We start from the raw sequence: 18,075 nt of genomic DNA, 5'->3' as shown, positions 1-18,075 counted from the left end.
CATGACCAGAGTGAGGGAAACAGGAAGGAAAATAACTCATGGCAAATGTGCCTTTGATGTTCATCCAGCCACATGCTGGGATTGCTCGTCCTCTTTTCCAGTTCTTGATGTACAGAATAGGCTAGGGGAGCACACAAAGCCTGCTAACTTCCACACAGCAGGACTGGCCTAAAAGCTAGAGCGATTTTTAAGCAAGTATTTCAATACAATGTTGTAAGTATTCTGTGTGTGGGAGCCTGTGCATGCTAACTGTATTAAAAGAATCTCTCACTCTCCTCTGAATCTCTCTCCCTCCCTCTCTTTTTGGTCTTTTCGTTATAAAGACCTAAGCTTTAGAAAGAGAAACCTGAGCAGAATTCGCAGCATAGGAAGTTCCATAATTCGCATAGTTCTTCTTTGTGAATCTCTAGTCCCAGGCACAGTGCCTGGAGCACAGGCTTTTTAATGAGATAATGAGCCGTCAATCTTCCCACCCCTCCAAATTCATCAACTGTCCCTGAGGAGAAGCCAGGAGGACCCCAGTGTGTTGAAGGACAAAGGCCCCCTTCCATCTTGCACCTTTTCAAATTCAGATGGTCTCAAAATTAGGAACTCATTGAACAGTACTCACATCTGTTTGCACGCTATAAGATATATATATACATAATATATATATTTATAATTATATTATATATATACATGATATATATATACACACACACATATATGTATATATATATATATTTTTTTCCTTTTGAAAGAAAAGATTTATAGAGAGAGAGAACTGGGTGCCTCTTTGGTATGTCAGAAACTAACATCTCAACTTGGCTGAGACATGAGGCCTTAGACTACAGGCTTCCCGTCTGATTCCTGGTTCTTCCACCTAACTTCTGAAATTCTGTCTTTCCTCATGGTCGCTCTGCACCAAAGCATAAATGATAGGTATTGACAGCTTAAGTTAATATAATTTTTATTTTATAGATTTTTGTATTTCCTGATGTACAGTTTCAGAAGTTTAGAATACACACGCACACACACAGAAACACATGTACACAAGCAAACACACAGACTAGGAAGTCAAGCCTTTAGATAATTAACTAACCACGTTAAAGCAAATATGCTTTTTTAGGGGTCTCTGGGTGGCTCCATCGGTTAAGCGCCTGACTTTGGCTCAAGTCATGATCTCTCTGAGCTCAGCATCGGGCTCTGTGCTGACAATTAGGAGCCTGAAGCCTGCATTGGATTCTGTGTCTCCCTCTCTCTTTGCCCCTCCTCTCCCCACACTCTGTCTCTCTCAAAAATATAAAATAAACATTAAAAAAATTAAAACAAACGTACTTTTAAAAGTCCTGGTAAACCTGTGTTTGTATTTAAGCCAGTATCATCCTTCCAGTACTAGACTAGACATGCTTTCCTTCTATAATAATGGACATCTTCCAAAGTGTAGTGTATACGTTGCATTATTTTGTTAAGATAATTTCTAGATTGTCCTAGTGACAAACTATTTCATCTTAATAATTTATGTATGTTAAATATATTATATATGTGTGTTTGATTTTTTCTTTGTAAATCATATAAGAGTCCAAATTAGAAGAAATCCAATATTTACTATAATGCATGAAGATCTTTTCTTTTGTACATTAATCTACAGAAACCTCAGAAACATTATGGTATTAATCTGAGTTTGTTTTTTTAAGACTAATGTTGTTCTTAAGAAGGTATGTTTTTGGACACACTAAGTTCCTAAACATACGTGTGATAAGTGGTTCCTAAAGAGTTCCTGATACCAGCAAAGTTGTGATTTAAATAAATTATACCCCAGGATTCTCTGAAAACATTCTGTAAAATATATGAGATAATTTAATATGTAGGATTACCTCAGGCAAATTAGAAATAATGTATCAGTAGCAATAAACATAGTTGTGAAAACCAAAAATTCTGATTTTCAGAAATACTTAATAGCATTTTCCCCATGGTCTTTATATTTGGTTTCTATTACTAAAACAAAAGTACTTACTCTTGCATGTATATTTTCCTGTAAGAGAGAAGGAGAAAAGTAAATTAATGTAAATCTACCTATTTAAGGCAATATGCAAACAATAGAAAACATTTTAATTTTTATTACATCAAATGAAATGATAAGTTATTTTCATGAATATTTTACAGAATTAGTCTCATTATTTTATAATCACATCCCTCAAATTTTACCTGTGTCTTGTATACACCAACTTTGTTTCACACTCTATATAAGACTAAAAGCCATTGATTCAGATTGTTATTAGTTAATTTGGATTATGTGAAAATGGATATAAACATCAATTTATTTACATTATGAAAAAAGAGAATTTGTTAAACATAGCAACAGATGAAAGTGAGATTACAAGACTACAAAGTAAACTATAATTGACTTCCAGGTTATAAACAACTCACCCGTTCAGTACAACAATTCACTAATTATCAAAAATCACGAAAACTTTCACTAACCACTGCTAGCCTTTGTGGCTTCCATCCTGCTCAGGAAAAATGGAAGTCCTTCAAGGCAACGTGATCTGCCTCTCCTTCCACTTCCGGTCTACCTCATTTCCTGTTGTGCACAACTTCCCCCAAATTATGGTAATGGCACAGGCCTCTTTTTATAGTCCTTATAGACGGAAGGCAGGCTTCTGCCTCCAGGTCTGAGCACTTGCTGTTCTTCTGCCTCGTTGTTCTTGCCCCAGGTGTCTAGATGGCTCACTCCTTATCTCCTTCAGGTCTTTGCTCAGATGTTCCTTTCTAGTGAAACCTTCCTGGACAAACTTTTAAAATTGTGCCATGCCTCCTACTCTACTCTTTATTCTCATTCCCTGCTTTATTTCTCTTCATAACACTGTCTGTTTCTAATATACTATATAGTTACTTCATTTTTTGTCTATCTCTCTGTTCCCCATCTGAACGAGGGCAAGGACGCGGGCTGTAGCCCCAGCACCTGAAAAAACACGTGGTATTTCCTTCCATTTATTTGAGTTCACATTTTTATCTCAATTTCTGTCCCCCTCTAATGAGGAATTTCATTTTCCCAGTATGCTCTGTGGATCACAGATCTGAAAATTTGGGGGAAGAGTTGAATAAAAGTATAAATGCATTTTTCTATGGAGCAAACAAGTGAACACATGATCGTTTTGGAACCAAAACACAAAATTTGAAGTTGAAAGAAAAGATTGTTCTAACTCCTAAATAAGACATAGAAATTTTTTCTCTATTTCATTTATTTCAACTGAATGAAACAAATATAACATAAATTAAGCGCTGTATTTAATGTCAGTATAACATTTTAGAAAAAGGAACCTGAGAGGTTTACTAACAGGAAAAACCTGTAATAATAGTGCTACATTATGTCTCTTTTTTATTTGCTCCTCGTTTTTAAAAGTCTCCCTTTTAGGATAAAACTTCCCAGAAGTTCACCCCTGCCAAGGACAATTCAGGAAGGAGGAAATTAAATTGTGTCTACTTAACCCTTTTATGGGATAAAAGTAATTTAATATAACCCTAACCACACCTCTTACCCTCATGGGCTAGTTATAATTTGACTTATAATTAACAGAAGTTTTTATGTCAGTTTCTTAATGATTATAGTCTTTGTTCAAACATGGTACGTTACAACAAAGAATTGAAAAAATTTTCAAAAAAACTTTCATGTTTATTTTATTATTTATTTTTAGAGAGAGAGAGATAGAACACAAGCAGGGGAAGGGCAGAGAAAGAGGGAGAGAGAGAATCCCAAACAGGCTCCGTGCTGTCATCTCAGAGCCTGACATGGGGCTCGATCTTGCAAACTGTTGAGATCATGACCTGAGCCGAAATGAAAAGTCAGATGCTTAACCTACTGAGCCAGGCAGGCGCCCCTCCTGATTAAAATAAAAAATGATTTTAATTTTTTCTTGGGACATATTTTAGAATAACTTTAAGAAATATAAAATGTGGTGAACTCTATTCCTTTAGATTCTGCATTGCATAAGCTTTTAGCTTTTAGCTTCCTCTCTGAATGGAGAAACTGTAGTAGTATTACAAACAGACAAAGAACCCACGTGACTAGAAATTAGTTTTCCTCCCGAGGATGGTGGCTTTGGTTAGGAAGAACAAAAATGTATAAAAATTTATAACAACTAGACATAAAGTTAGGGATGTGTCTTCCAACTACCAAAAACCTTGGAAAAGCCCCTTCATTCTTTATCTATTACAAAATAAAAAGATTTCCAGGGCCTCTGAAAGGCACAAGGCTTTGGTGGTATTTTTAGATAGGAAAACAGAATAAGGCCGTAGTAGGTAGGCTATTCTAATTATAGTTACACTTGCATTTATAGCTATCCTATTTTTCATTTTCCTCATACAGATCAGAAGCCTTAAATAACCCCAAAGAAGCTAAGTAACCAGCACTTTAGCAAATGACTTCCATAAATTTAAAGACTGTATTAATAGCATTTCATGCAATCTTATGGATCACTAATGAGATTCTGCAAATACTCTGTGTTGAATAAATTAAAAATTTGCAGATTTCCAATTTGCAAGATGCAGATGTGATATTGCACTCCCAGAAAGTTTAGTCTTTTCTTTCTTAAGTTCTCCAAACCTTGAAATTATTGCTTCAATTGTATCTGTAGTTATGAAGAAAGTCCGTATGCTTCAGGGAAAGGAGCTAGTAAGTACTGATTTCTCTTTCTGAAGTGGTTCTTAACCTGAGTGTATATCCGCAATCATCTGAGGGTGCTTGTTAATATGTAGCTTCTTGGACTGGACCCCCAGCAGTCCGATTTATTTGTTTGTTTGTTTAGGTCTAGAGCAGAGCCTAGGAATGTGCCCATTGAATATACATCCCTGTGGATCTGACACAGGGGAAATCATACATACACCAGGAAACGCTGTCCTAATTTTTCAAAGGCGTTCAAAATTATTTTCTAGATACAGATATTATTTTCTCTTTTGAAAGATAATGGGCTTCAAAGAATAGCCAAGGGTTATGAGCTCAAGCCTGTTACAGAACCAGGAAATCTCTCTATATCTCCTTTTGGAAATTTTCTTGAACCTTACCGTGACAGCTTCTGGTGGGCTATTTAAATTAACTCTGGTATTGTTATTAAACTTTTTCAGGTGGTTTTGTTTATCTACCCAAGGAGAAGGTGTGATCCTAGGAGGCAAGAACTATGTATACATACATGGTGTTTTTCAACGTTATCTAGCACTTTTAATAAATATTTATTAGGCCCTCAATAAACCTATTTTAATTTTAGTTCAATTGCAGCCTAAGTTGCTTAAAATCTGCTTTAACTTCTGAGACCTGAAGCCACCTCTTTCATGGATATTGCTTCAAACTCTGTTGTTCCAATATCCCCTTGCACGGTAGAAATGAAGGCCACACCTAATATTCATTAGAAATTGGCAGCTGTGGACTTGGGCTCTGTTATTTAGCCACAAGGAGAAGGCAGAGCCACAGTAATAGCTTTGACTGATTACTTGGCAAGGGAAACCAAGCCTTTGGGGTGTTCCAGACTCTCTTTGGCCTATAAACCTGTTTAAAAACCTGTTTCTCAGAATTTAAAGCTTAGCTCAATTGAGGCCAGTATTATAGTAGTGTCAATAATTCTGCTCTCAGCTTTCAGGCAGACCAGTACAATTCATCATCAACTTTATTTTCATGGAAAGGCAACTTTTGGGAAAATAGCTCTAACTTAAGCTATTTTATTTTGATTCTTCTTTCCCTTAAGAAATAGTAGTGTCAATATTACTTTGCTTGGATTTTTGTGCTTTCTAAACCTTAGCACCTTCCAGTGCCTGAAATTATTCCCTAAAATCAGAGTAGTGCTGAATACACAAGATTTGGGACAACCACCAGGCAATCACTCAAGGCTTTCAGAAAAAAGATCAAATAAGTCATTGGCTCTGAAAGTCATATTCAGTAATTGAGACTTCATGATGTTTCAGAATTACCTCTGCCTTTTAGCTGTTTTTAGGAGGGTATGATACTAAGCTACACTGCCTAGTGGAATATTCTGGCAGGGTCCATTTCTTTCTCTTAGAAGTCAAAAGCCTTAATGATGAATAAACTAGTGTTCCCCCCCCCTCTGAACAGACAGCTCCACTTCTAGTCAGCTGTTAGGAGCCAAAGTAAATTAACTACATCTGCTCCCTGTATGGACCTCCATTCCTGAGGTTGTATTTGGAGCAATGGTCAAAGGTGCTAGTCGTTCACTTGCTATGAGATTTCTCTTTTATTTCCAGAAGTTTAAGAAGGAGAGTGACTGGAGACATTTATTGGATCAGATCTTGCCACTAGTATAAGGTAGGAAAAGTATTCATTCACACCCAGGATAACACCGTTATTTCTCCATGTATATTTAGAAGATGTTGCTCTTAATACATGAATTTATTTAGATGGATACAAACTTCAAACTTTAAGGTTTCTCTGAATTGATTTCGAACACTGAACTAAACTGCAAATAGTGGGAAAATACGGAACTGGAGCTACACGTCACATATTAGCTTTAACAGTTCCCTGATCACAGTAAGCTCTGTGTGAACAAGGTTGAATTCTCTCTCTCTCTTTTTTTTTTTTTATTTTCAGCACCCAGAACTATGCTTGGTATAGCATAAGGACTACCTAAATGCTTGTGATTTCGAGACTTGAATATACTCGTTCCATGATATGAAAAATGGGTAAAGAACTGCAACAACTTAATGACCAATAGAGGGCGGTAAAGTTAATTTTTAAAAATTCTTGGGGCCCTGTTTAAACCCACTTTCAGACCCACTTCAAGCCTGGGAAGATATTTTCCAGAATCTGGTAGCCCCCCTATCTACATGTTCATTTCCCAGGGTTTCTGTTACCGCGGTCAACCGTGATCCGGAAGCAGATGATCCTCAGCAGGTAAATAGTAGCCTAGCGCTACTTCTCAAGGCCTACGTCATTCACTTCACTTCATCGCATCACAGAGGCATTTTATCATCTCTCATTATCACAAGAAGAGTGAGTATAGCACAACAAAATATTTTGAGAGACAGACCATATAACTTTTATTAAAGTATATTGTTATAATTGTTCAATTTTACTTTAGTTATTGTTCTTAATCTCTTACCATGCCTAATTTATAAGTTAAACTTTACCATAGGTATAGGTATGTATGTATAGGAAAAAACGTAGTAGGTAGGGTTTGGTACTATCCAAGGTTTCAGACATCCAGTGGGGGAGTTTTGGAATGAATCTCCTGTGGATAAGATGGGAGATCACTGTAGTCTCATTTAGTCTCCTGATTTCAGTTTAATTTAGCTACCAACCTCTTATACCACATTAAGACCCCACATTTGTCCCCCTGCAATAGAGTACATAATGGGCGGAATGTGCTAGAGGCTCAGACTGGTTGGTATGCTTTGATTAAGATATCACAATTCTCTCTGATTAATTCTTTGACAGTGGGTAATCCTTAGAAATTAAACACCACAGTAGAACCACTAGATAAGATGTGGAGCAGGGCAGAAATGTTGGCTTTAGCTTCATGTGGTAGAACACTGTATACATAGTAAGATACCAATTCCATTTAAGAGATTCGACCTAAACACATATCCATATTTATGCACATACATGAAATCAGAAAAAAATGCAAGCCATGGTTAATACATGGTCTAGCGAAGAGTTAATATATGGAATAGCAAGGGTTTTTATCATATGTACTTCCTTATGTTTTTCAGATTTTTACAGTGAAAAATTTCTTCCAGATTGAAAAATGTATATTATGTAACACCAAAACTTTAGGGATGAAAAAGGAAATCATAACTAACTAACTCCTGAAACTAACTTGAACAGGGTCTGACTGAATCTGGTCCAGTGAATTTGGGGGAAAGTGAGAGCCATCAGAGAGCCTTGGAACATTCCAGTAACTTTATTATTCCACATGCTGCAGTGGTCATGGTGCCTCATGCTGTCTCATGGTGGGGGGTGGGCAGGAAGGTAACAACAGCTTTAAGAAGAGCCTTTTCTTCCACATTTCATTTTTTGATATTGCATTTTTCTGTCTCTACAGAGCCCCGAATCTTCTCCCATGTTATTTTTAGTCGTGCTCACAGGGGGGGAGAAAAGAGTCAATCAGGGTTTCTGGCATGTCAGCTTTTCATGAAGAGAACACAAAGTGGAGTTCCCAGCAAGCCTCATCAAATATAGGATTTATGTGAGAACTTTCATCTACATCCAGTTAAAATGTTCCCTGCTAGGCATGGAAATCATCATTTGAAAAGGCCTTACTTTAAGGACTGGATACAGTGGCTCAAATGTTGCTTTAGCTCTTCTTCCTTTTCATAGGATTCCAGTACACTGTGGGCATCATCATGGTGGTAGCAGTAGATTTTATAAATATCTTCCAATGGCCCTTTAATCTGCAAGAATACTTCTCCTGATAAATGCAAAACAAAGGCAAAATGACATCAAGTCAACCAAACTAATATTCCACATATTTATTATTTGCTAATGGTGACTAGTGTTAAAAAGTTGGATAGGTCCCACTTCATCCCCAGGTTACTCAGGAGGGCTGGAAGACATTCCTTTCCTCTCCTCTCCTCTCCTCTCCTCTCCTCTCCTTTCTCCTTTATTCTTCCCTCCCTCCTTTTTTCTTCCCTTCCTTCCTTTCATTTATAAAATGCAGGATAAAGAGCTTAATGGAGATAGGCAGTAAAAGAAAGCTGGTTTTCTCACAGGTGACTGTATGCACTTGGCTGATGTGAAGGGTCCCAGTTAAGGGCAACACTTTAGAATCAGCTTCTATGGGTTTGGATCAGGCTGTGCTACAGACTTGGACAGGTTATGACTTGGACAAGTTATTTTTGCTCTCTGAATCTGATTCCTCACAGAATCAGATTATTATTATTATTATTATTATTANAAGGTCCAACTTTATAAGGTCATTATAAAAATTAAAGAGATAGTATGTAGAGTACAGTTCATACACAGTAAATGCTGAAAATGGAGCAGTTATTGCTAATTTGTTAGACGTATAGAAAGTGAAATTTCAGGTTCAATGCAAAATTTTTTTACTATTTATTCAACTAACATTTCCCAAGGTCTCTGAAAGACAAGCAATAGAGTTTAGGGAAATGAAATATTTTCTTATATGTGATAATAGAAAGAATCGGCCATTATTCCTGATAAGAATCATTTGGATACTACTATAAACCAGAATTAGACTGTATCTTCATAAAACAACTTGGGCTAATTGTGTCTAGGCATTTAAGGCATCCTTTTTGATATTATGATAAAATTGGGTCTGTAACTGATGGCTCAAGCAGATATTGCATAGTTGGACTTAATCACCCACTCCATCACTTGAAAATGTATATTAAGTATCCACTACATACTCCAGCACCCTGTTAAGATGATTTGGAAGACAGAAAAAAATATGTGATTGGGTCTGCTCTCAAAGACACTGCAAATTTGGGATCGACAATGATTTGGGATTGAACTGATTGAGAGTTACATGGTCCTAGCAATCTGCACCTATTAGGGTAACAACAGTAAGTTATTCTTCCTATAGAAATAGAATGCCCTTTGTATTTTCAGTGTGCTTTGCCCACATTAACTGCTTACTTCCCTATCTGTGTAAGGAAGTAAGAGGTTATTTATCCCTATTAAATAAGGATGGATAAATCTGAGTTTAAAGCTCATAAATGATTTTCCAAAGTCTGGTGGAGGCAAAGCCAGGATTAGAGGCTGTATTCTCCTCTGTTTTTCCTCAAGTGTCAGCCCTCTACACAGTAGAGCTTTGCTGGACCCGATACAAAGTGGTGCGGTTGGAAAGATCACTGAACTCAGAATCAGAAATCACTGTTGTTTAGGGTTTGGGTGGTAACTGAGTGTCTCAGTTCTCATCACCCCCGAAGATGACTTTGAGAATTAAATGGAACATAGATGTAAAAAAACATCTGGAACTAACTAGTTGCTCAATAAATATCACTTGTCTCTTAACGCTACTCTACTATCTAAGATTAAAACACTAGTACTTTTAAAGTATCACATTCTGTTCTAATTTATATCCAGGCAGTGAAAGACTTTCCTTCTCTTTCCATTAGAGGGGATTTCAGACTCTGTGTGTGTGTGTGTGTGTGCGCGCGTGCGCGCACAGGCACAGGTGTGCGGGTGTGTGTCTTGTTTATTTTTTAATAGCACTTTTTCTGCACTTGTACATAAACTCAGTGTCTGTGAGCCTCTTTGGAACTGAAGGGATGAGAGATTTTTGTTTTGTTCCTGGGATTTTACTGAAGTGGCCCTTCCACCAGTGCAATTTTTGCAGATTTGGTCTTCAAGACAGTTAGCAATGCAAACAATATGAAATAGAGTGGTTACAAAAAGAGAAAATAAAACAGGATAGTAACTAAATTCAAGGCTTGGGAATGAGACAAGGGGAGCCTCCCAGTAGCAGTGCAGGGTGGCAAATGAGAGCAAGGGCTTTGGCTGCCGAAAGGAATCATGACCCAGAAGTGGGAGTGAGTAGCAGCAGGCCTGGTTGAAACTCAACAGCAAGTCAAGAAAGGATCTGGATATACACAGCCCAACCCAACATAGGATTACAATAAGGGCTCACTACAAAGCAGTTTAGAGTAGAGACAAAGAAAGGAAGAGGTAAGGACAACCTCATAAATCTGCAATAGGACCAAGTCAGAAAGTCAAAAAACAAGGGACGAAGACATTTGTCTTACACACAATGGAACCATTAATTGTAAATTCTCGCGCATGTGCACACTCACACATATATATTTTTAACAGAAGTGGTGTAGTTTTAAAGAATTTACAGCTTTCTCCTTAATAGCAGAGTCAAATATTTTACTCTTTGCCAAGTAAAATTCTGTTGGGGATCTAATAACAATTATTAAAGTTAAAAGATATTTAAGCACTCTAATTGAAAGTCATTTATTCACCCAAAGGCCAAGAACAACACTGGCGGGCAGAATATTTGATTCTGCTTCCAGCCCTACCAATGTATTCTGCTTCATAATAATGCAGATAAAGCGATGTGTCTTGCAGCAAAAAAGTGATTCTGTTTCCACGGTAACGTAACTCTGGGCTGCGTTTCTTTAGTGGCGAAGGACAGCTGCTCTGTCTAATGGATGTGGGTTTGAAGGGATGATTAGGAGGGGAGGGAGGACTGAGCCAAGACCAGTGAAGGTAATTTCACTTCTGGCTGCCTGTCACAAAAGCGCCAGAATGCTATAAAATAAATATAACTATCGCGTGCTTTTTAAAAAGATTCTACAACCCAAGAATTTCTGCATTGGCTTTCCCCAAAAGCAATCTCCATGCAGAGGGAAAAAAAATACTCCTTTTTCTCCTTAGTTATCTTTTCTACAATCAACTCCCCAAAACATCAAATGTATTTTATGTCCTGCTATGATTATTCCGGGGTTGCAAATCGTTCCCTTCACTAATGTAAAAATATTCATGTTTCTCTTCTTGGCCCATCTCTTCTTTACCTTCAGATCCTCATGTCCATCCCCAAGATATGCCATCCCATACAGTATGGCCTCTCTGTGATTCTGACCCCACTCCAAGATGAATTTCCCCTGCGGGGCAATAAACCAGGGTAAAGACAGTGACAGTCAAGAGATCTCCCTGCACAAGGCTTTGGTTTAGGAAAACAGCATAAAAGGGAATGAAGTCGCTATCTCATCCTGGTTTTATTTTTAATTAAAAAATTTTTTTTAAATTTATTTTTGAGAGACAGAGCACAAGTGGGGGAGGGGCAGAGAGAGAGGGACACAGAATCTGAAGCAGGCTCCAGTCTCTGAGCTGTCAGCACAGAGCCTGACACAGGGTTCGAACCCACAAACTGTGAGATCATGACCTGAGCTGAAGTCAGATGCTTAACTGAATGAGACACCCAGGTGCCCCAACTTCAGCCTGATTTTACAATTTAAAGAGTGACTATTACACAGCAAGCATTTGGTGAGTACTGAAGGTACAAAGAACCAATGGTTCCCTCAAGAAACCTATGAAGGCCAGTGGGAGTAAACTTCAATTTCCCGACTTTGTATAAAACACAGAAGATCACCTATTCTGCTCTTGAGGAATTTCCCCAACAGCTGGCCCCTGAAATGGGGGCTACAAGTGAGTACAAACGGCAGAGACACACTGAGGGAGTAAGGTCTGTTCAGAAGCTGCAAGCGGTCTAATATGGCTGGACAGTGCCATGTCTATGGCAAAGTTCTAGAAGAGGTTGTATTTTTAGGCAGGAGCTAAATCATGAAAGACTTTGTGTCTCATTGAGTAGCTAGAACTTTAGCCTGCAGATGATGGAGAAGCACAGATGATTGATTTTAAGCAGCAGACGAACATGATTAGATTGTGTCCTAGAAAGATTACTCTGATAATTAGTCATATGAAAGATAGACTTTGAGGGTGAAGTTAGTGAGACTAGAAAAGAGAATCCAGTGAAAAGACTTCCATGCTAATAAACAAATAAATACTGAGGGTGAGCACAGGAAACTATAGCACTTAAGAAAGAGTCCTCTAAAATCAACTGCGTGTTTTCAAAGCCTGGTTTTTACCATTTACTCCTGTGATGTTTGGGAGAGTTACTTGACTCCTCTGTTCTTAAATGTCCTTATATGTAAGACAGAATGATAATAGTAATAGCAGTGTTGTTTGAAGATTAAATGAATTTAAAACATGCAATGTACTTAACATCAGTGGCTGGCATGTGCAAATGCCCAATAGATATTAGCTATAGCAGAGAAGATGGAGAAAAGGGCAAGAGACAGTGATATATGGGAGAGAAGGGGTTAATTCCAAGCATATCCCAGGATTCTGGTTTCAGTAAGCATGTGGATGGACAATGACAAAAACACATGGAGAGTTTATGTGGAATGACGAAAAGATGATGAGTTTAATTTTGGGTGTACTCAGTTTGGGTCATCCAAAATATATTTAAGTGGAGAAATCTCTTCTGGAATTGGATATGAGTCTGGAACTCAAGAAAAAAGTTCATAAAAAGAGGCGTAGGTATGTAAAACTCGGGAAACAGAAGCCGTGACTTTGATATGACCATGCAAGAAAGCCTACAGAGTGAGAAGAGGGATTCAGAACCAAATGCTGGGGCACACTAACATCGAGGGGAGCCCCTAGGGAAAAGAGTCTGCAGATGAGTTTGAGGAGGCTCAGTCGGAGGAAAGAGAGGAAAATTCGGATTGCTGTTAGCCAAGCCAAGGACAAAATAGTGAAAAATACGGCAAAGAGATTGCATGAGTTTATGATGCCAGAGCTGCCATTGTTCCCCAATATGAGTACTCTCCTTGAAGCAATAACATTTTTTGGCTGTAGTAGAATAAAAACTACATTTCCTAGCCTCCCTTGCAGTAGGGGTGCCATGTAAATAAAGTCTGCTAAAAGTCATTCTATGACAATATCCAGGAACTTTAAGAGGCAGATAGCTCATCATTTACACCTTCTTCACCATATTTTCCTTTGTTCTGCTACCTGAAACTTGAACGTTACCTTGTACATGAAGATAGGGGTAAGATTGAAGCTTGTATCCCAGAGGACTTTGCAGAACAGAGCATGTATAGATCTAAAATACATGCCTTGAGACTATTACACCAAAGAGAAAAGGACATCTCTTATTTAAGCTAGTAATGTTTTGTTTTGTTTGCTGTTTCTACCAGCTGACCTTAAGTCTAATCAACACAGTATCTTCTTCTTCCATAAGAAAATATTTTGGGAGGAATCATGACAGTTGAAGGGATCCTCTTTACTGTCCATAAAATCTAACTCAAAAATTCTATGAAAACTTTACCTAAATTGTTACCTAAAATATTACCCAATGAAGGGTGTTATGGACTGGATGTTAATTTCCTCCTAAAATCCATACGTTGAAGCTTTAACCCCCAGTGTAATGGTATTTGGAGGTGGGACTTTGGGAGCTCCCTCAGTTAAGATTGAGTTGGAGATCCCATAATGGGATTAGTGCCTTGTGAGAAGAGGAAAAGACATTAGATCTTTCTCTATCCACCATGTAAGGATATAGGGAGATGTTAGCTGTTTCCAAAGTAAGAAGAGGGCTCTCACCAGGAACCAGATACCTTGACCCGGACTTCACTGTCTCCAGAACAGTGAAAAATAAATGTCTATTGTTCAAACCAACAAGTCTAAGGTTATTTGTTACGGCAGCCTGAGATGACCAAGACACAGAGTTTAAAGTACAAAGGTACTGGAGTGCCTGCATGGCTCAGTTGGTTGAGCATCTGACTCTTGATTTCAGCATGGGTCATGATCTCACAGTTTGTGAGATCGAGCCCTACATCTAGTCCCATGTCTAGTTATGTGTTGGGATCTATGCTAACAGAGCAGAGCTTGCCTGGGATTCTCTCTCCCTCCCTCTGTCCCCTCCCCCTTCCCCTCCCTCTCAATAAATAAATAAATGAAAAAACTTTTTAAAAAAAAAGTACAGGGTCGGCTCAGTTGGTTCAGCGTTGGACTCTTGATCTTGGCTCAGGTCATGATCTTATGGTTCATGAGTTCGGTTGGTAGGTTTGAGCTCATGTCATCAGGCTCCACCATCAGTGTATTCTCTCTCCCTCTCTCTCTATCCTTCCCCTGCTCACATGTGCATGTGCTCTCTGTCTCTCTCTCTCTCAAAATAAACAAATATATGTTTTAAAAGTACAAAGTTACTTCTATTAGCAAGAAAAACTATGTAATAAGTTCAACTCTAAAAACCAACCAGATACAGTGATGTTAAAGGAGAATTTTAGTTAAGATCTTAAGCATAATTATGATCTAAGATATATCCGAAAAGAAAGTCCTGCAGTTCTAAGCAAAACTTGTTTGTCAAGGCAGAGTATATACAACACCGAGAAGGGAGTGAGGAGGCTTTGAGGACAAAGGGTAGATATGACCTACTCCCTAGCAAGAGTGTCTAACATCTGGGTGAGATAATATGAGCCTCTGGCTGTCACTCCCCTGAAGGACACACACAGCTAAGTAAACCTGCCATCCCCAAATGAAAGAGCTTTGTTGGCAGCTTTTACCCAGGAGGTACAAGGAGAGCTCCCCAGTCTGTTTAGCCTCCTTGGAGGAGAGCCCAGCTGCTGGGACTGAACAAGGCAGTAGCTTAGCCAACCAAAATGCCAGATCATGTATATGTTTCCTTTCCTTCCTAGTCCCCTTCTGTTCTCCAGGAGAGGGTAAAGTGAGGAAGGAAAATGAGAAGAAAGAGATGGGAAGAGTAAATGCTGCTTACAGAAACCATTACCTTTAACCTTCAGTCTCAATTAGTTCCTACCTAGCCTGGGAATAAAACTGACATCTAAGGATACCCTAGTGACCCTGGTTAGGGTTATGAAGAGTAAAGCAAATACAGGTGCCAGGTAGTACATGCAACCATGGGATTAAAAATATCAAATCCCTTGAGTATCAATTTTAAGACATGAAATCATTTTCATAGAAAAGAGGAGAATGGAAAACTTTTGTGAATTCCTTTTTTGGGTTTTTTTTCCCATGAATTCTTAAGATAAAATGAGACTTCAAAGTTGTTTCATGTCTGTGGCGGTGGCTTTGGATAATAACTCTACATTCCTTGGTCCTCACATTTCTCTTCTGGTATCAGGAATATTTTAGTAACAAAATTTTTCAGAAGCTCTGGAGTAAGATAAGTTCAGAAAAATGAATTTGACAATTAGATGGGACAATCCTGAGCTCTCTGGTGACATGGTCACAGCAATTTCAGAGGTATCGTGGGAAGCAGGATGGAGAGGTGAGGAAGTGGGACCAGTAAGCCTAGCTAGACCATGAAGAGAAAAAAGAGAAAGGAGGGGGAGCCCCAGTGGAGTGTGGGGTCCTGTTCCATGGCCATCGCTGTGTCTAGTGCAGGGAGGACAGTGATCATTGTGAAGGGGTCTATCAGAGGAGAAGCCATTCTACAGCTGAGGCAGTCTCCACTCACCGTACCTGGAAGCAAGGCAGGGCAAACAGGAGCATTAGTGGGCGGGGAGATGGACTGGGTATAATACATAATAGGACCTGCATAAGGAAGAATTAGGGTCTCCTGTGTCCAGAGTTAGTGATGGCATTTGGGGCAAATCAGGCTCTCACAGTGAGGTGGCTGGACTGGATGCTCTTTAAGTATTGCTCCAATGCTACCATTCAAGAATACTGCTGTTTACTTTGATGATAACTTGTGGTCTCTTCCTGACCCTTTTTGACTTCCTGGATACTTTAACTGTAGGCAGGCATTTTTATAACAAGTGGCACCTTAAGGAAACACTAGTTCTCTGAGTCTTGAAAGTTAAAGCATTTCTACTGGCTGGATGAGGAAGAGATATGTTTGTTAACTTTTCCCCCCTCAAGGTAGAAAGTACCGGTGACGCTGTTCTTAGACCAACCCAGGACTCTCCATTTCTCTCACCTTAGTAAATAGTTCTCTTGAGAGTGCTAGCCTCTCCTACAGCTAGCTGTACTATACTACCTCTGAGGGTGCCATGGGACAAACGACAGGCAGACTGGGTGACAACAGCAGCAACAATGATTACTGTGTTCCTTCTGTGGGCCAGCCAGGGTACTGGACACTCCTCATTCTCTCCATCATTGATTTCATTCACTCAGTGCTACTGAGAACCCTGTTCTAGGTGCTGGTGAAGCAACAGTAACAAAACAGATAAGAGTTCCTTTCCTCATGGAGCTTACATTCTAATGGGAGTATTCCTCGTGTCTTGTACCTGTATGCCACGAAGAACTTGCTGTTCCCATTGAAATATGAACAAATGAATGCGGCATCTATTGCTAATTGCTTATCCATTCTTCTTTGGTCTGAATGAACAAAATTTAGACCAGGAATGCACTCAGTGAAAAATACTGACCTTTCTCCAATCTCTGGTAGCTAGGGGTGTCCAATTGTGTGTGTGAGTGTGTATTTATGTGTGCATGTATATGTGTATGAAATGAAATGGTGTGTGTGAGAGATGAAATCATGACATATAGGGTTGAAGTCCCTGGGAAGGGCTTCTCTTCCTCCCAAATGAAAACAAGCCTTGGAAGGAGGTGGTTTTGCTTTGATTGCCTGCAGGAAGCAATGCTTGGTAGTGAAGGAGTCATCGTAAGGCCAGGAGGCCAAACACCACACATCAAAGACTATGAAGGAAAGCGCTGCAAGGACCCAGCACGTAGCCACCCCAGTTCTGGGCTACTGAATTATGGATTTCTTGTTATGGGAGGAAAAAGACCCCTTTTCAGTTAAGTCCTTTTGGTGAGGTTTCCATTCCAGGTAGGCAAGTGCAATCCTCACTGACCCCAACCATAGGTCTAGTGGCAACAGAGTCAGCATGAAAGCATAGACTTGTCTCCCCACCAACTCCGTGTTCTCTCTGGGCTACCATGTACCTGTAAGGTTTGCACTTCTGCAAACACACTTCTCATGTTCAGTCCCTGACTATTGGGAAAGTGTTCAGGGACTCATAGAACTCTGACATTTGTAGGACTTAAGACTGTATTTCTATGTGTATTCTGCACAATATTTGTTTTTTCACACTCCATTCAGATCTGACTGCAGAGCTAAGGCATGGACCTCCATGAGCCTGCTCTCCAGTGCATGTTCCTAGAACTTAACCTTCTCCTTGGAGAACAAAACTGTAGAACTTGTTACTAAGCCACCCTGGCTTTATTTTTAGTACAAGAAATCAGTCCTTGTAGCCCTGGGAACCCAGCTTGACTGCACTCAGGAGGCTGGAAGTCCAACCCCGGCTGATTTTTCCTTCCCTGTATGGATTTGCATATGCTCGACTCCCCCCTCCCACTCCCCCACAGGTGGGGAGGGGAGACCTTTTTTCCATCACATTATCTGAGAGCTTTTCTGTTATTGCTAATGTTTAGAATAAAATGCCCTGATCTGTGAGCTGCTGTGTCTGTGGCTTGCCTCTACTGGCCTCACACATTCCAGTATGAGGGTCTGGGGTCTGGGATGCTCCCAGTCTGTCCTAGCTAGCTAGAATTAACTAAACTGAGCCTACCTGTGTCCTGAGTACAACACACACACACACACAAAGAATTATTCAGGTGAGCTACTTTGTGGCATTTCCCACATGGCAACGTGACATGAA

General features: G+C 39.3%; 1 protein-coding gene across 1 annotated transcript in view; it reads right to left on the bottom strand.

The window, feature by feature from the left end:
• Positions 1-18,075, bottom strand: part of ARHGEF38 (Rho guanine nucleotide exchange factor 38) — a 121,195-nt gene that overhangs the window by 41,054 nt on the left and 62,066 nt on the right. Inside the window, exons 4-5 of the mRNA XM_077755769.1 lie at positions 8,246-8,393; positions 1,997-2,014 (exon numbers count right to left, since the gene is read on the bottom strand). Of these exons, the coding sequence (XP_077611895.1) occupies positions 1,997-2,014; positions 8,246-8,393 (166 nt within the window). The remainder of the gene's footprint in view (positions 1-1,996; positions 2,015-8,245; positions 8,394-18,075) is intronic.

The sequence above is a fragment of the Crocuta crocuta genome, unplaced genomic scaffold (genome assembly GCF_008692635.1).
Source record: "Crocuta crocuta isolate KB4526 unplaced genomic scaffold, BGI_CrCroc_1.0 scaffold92, whole genome shotgun sequence".
NCBI lineage: Eukaryota > Metazoa > Chordata > Mammalia > Carnivora > Hyaenidae > Crocuta > Crocuta crocuta.
The sequence above is the reverse complement of the archived record's forward strand: the minus strand, read 5'-3'. Positions and strand labels throughout refer to the sequence as shown.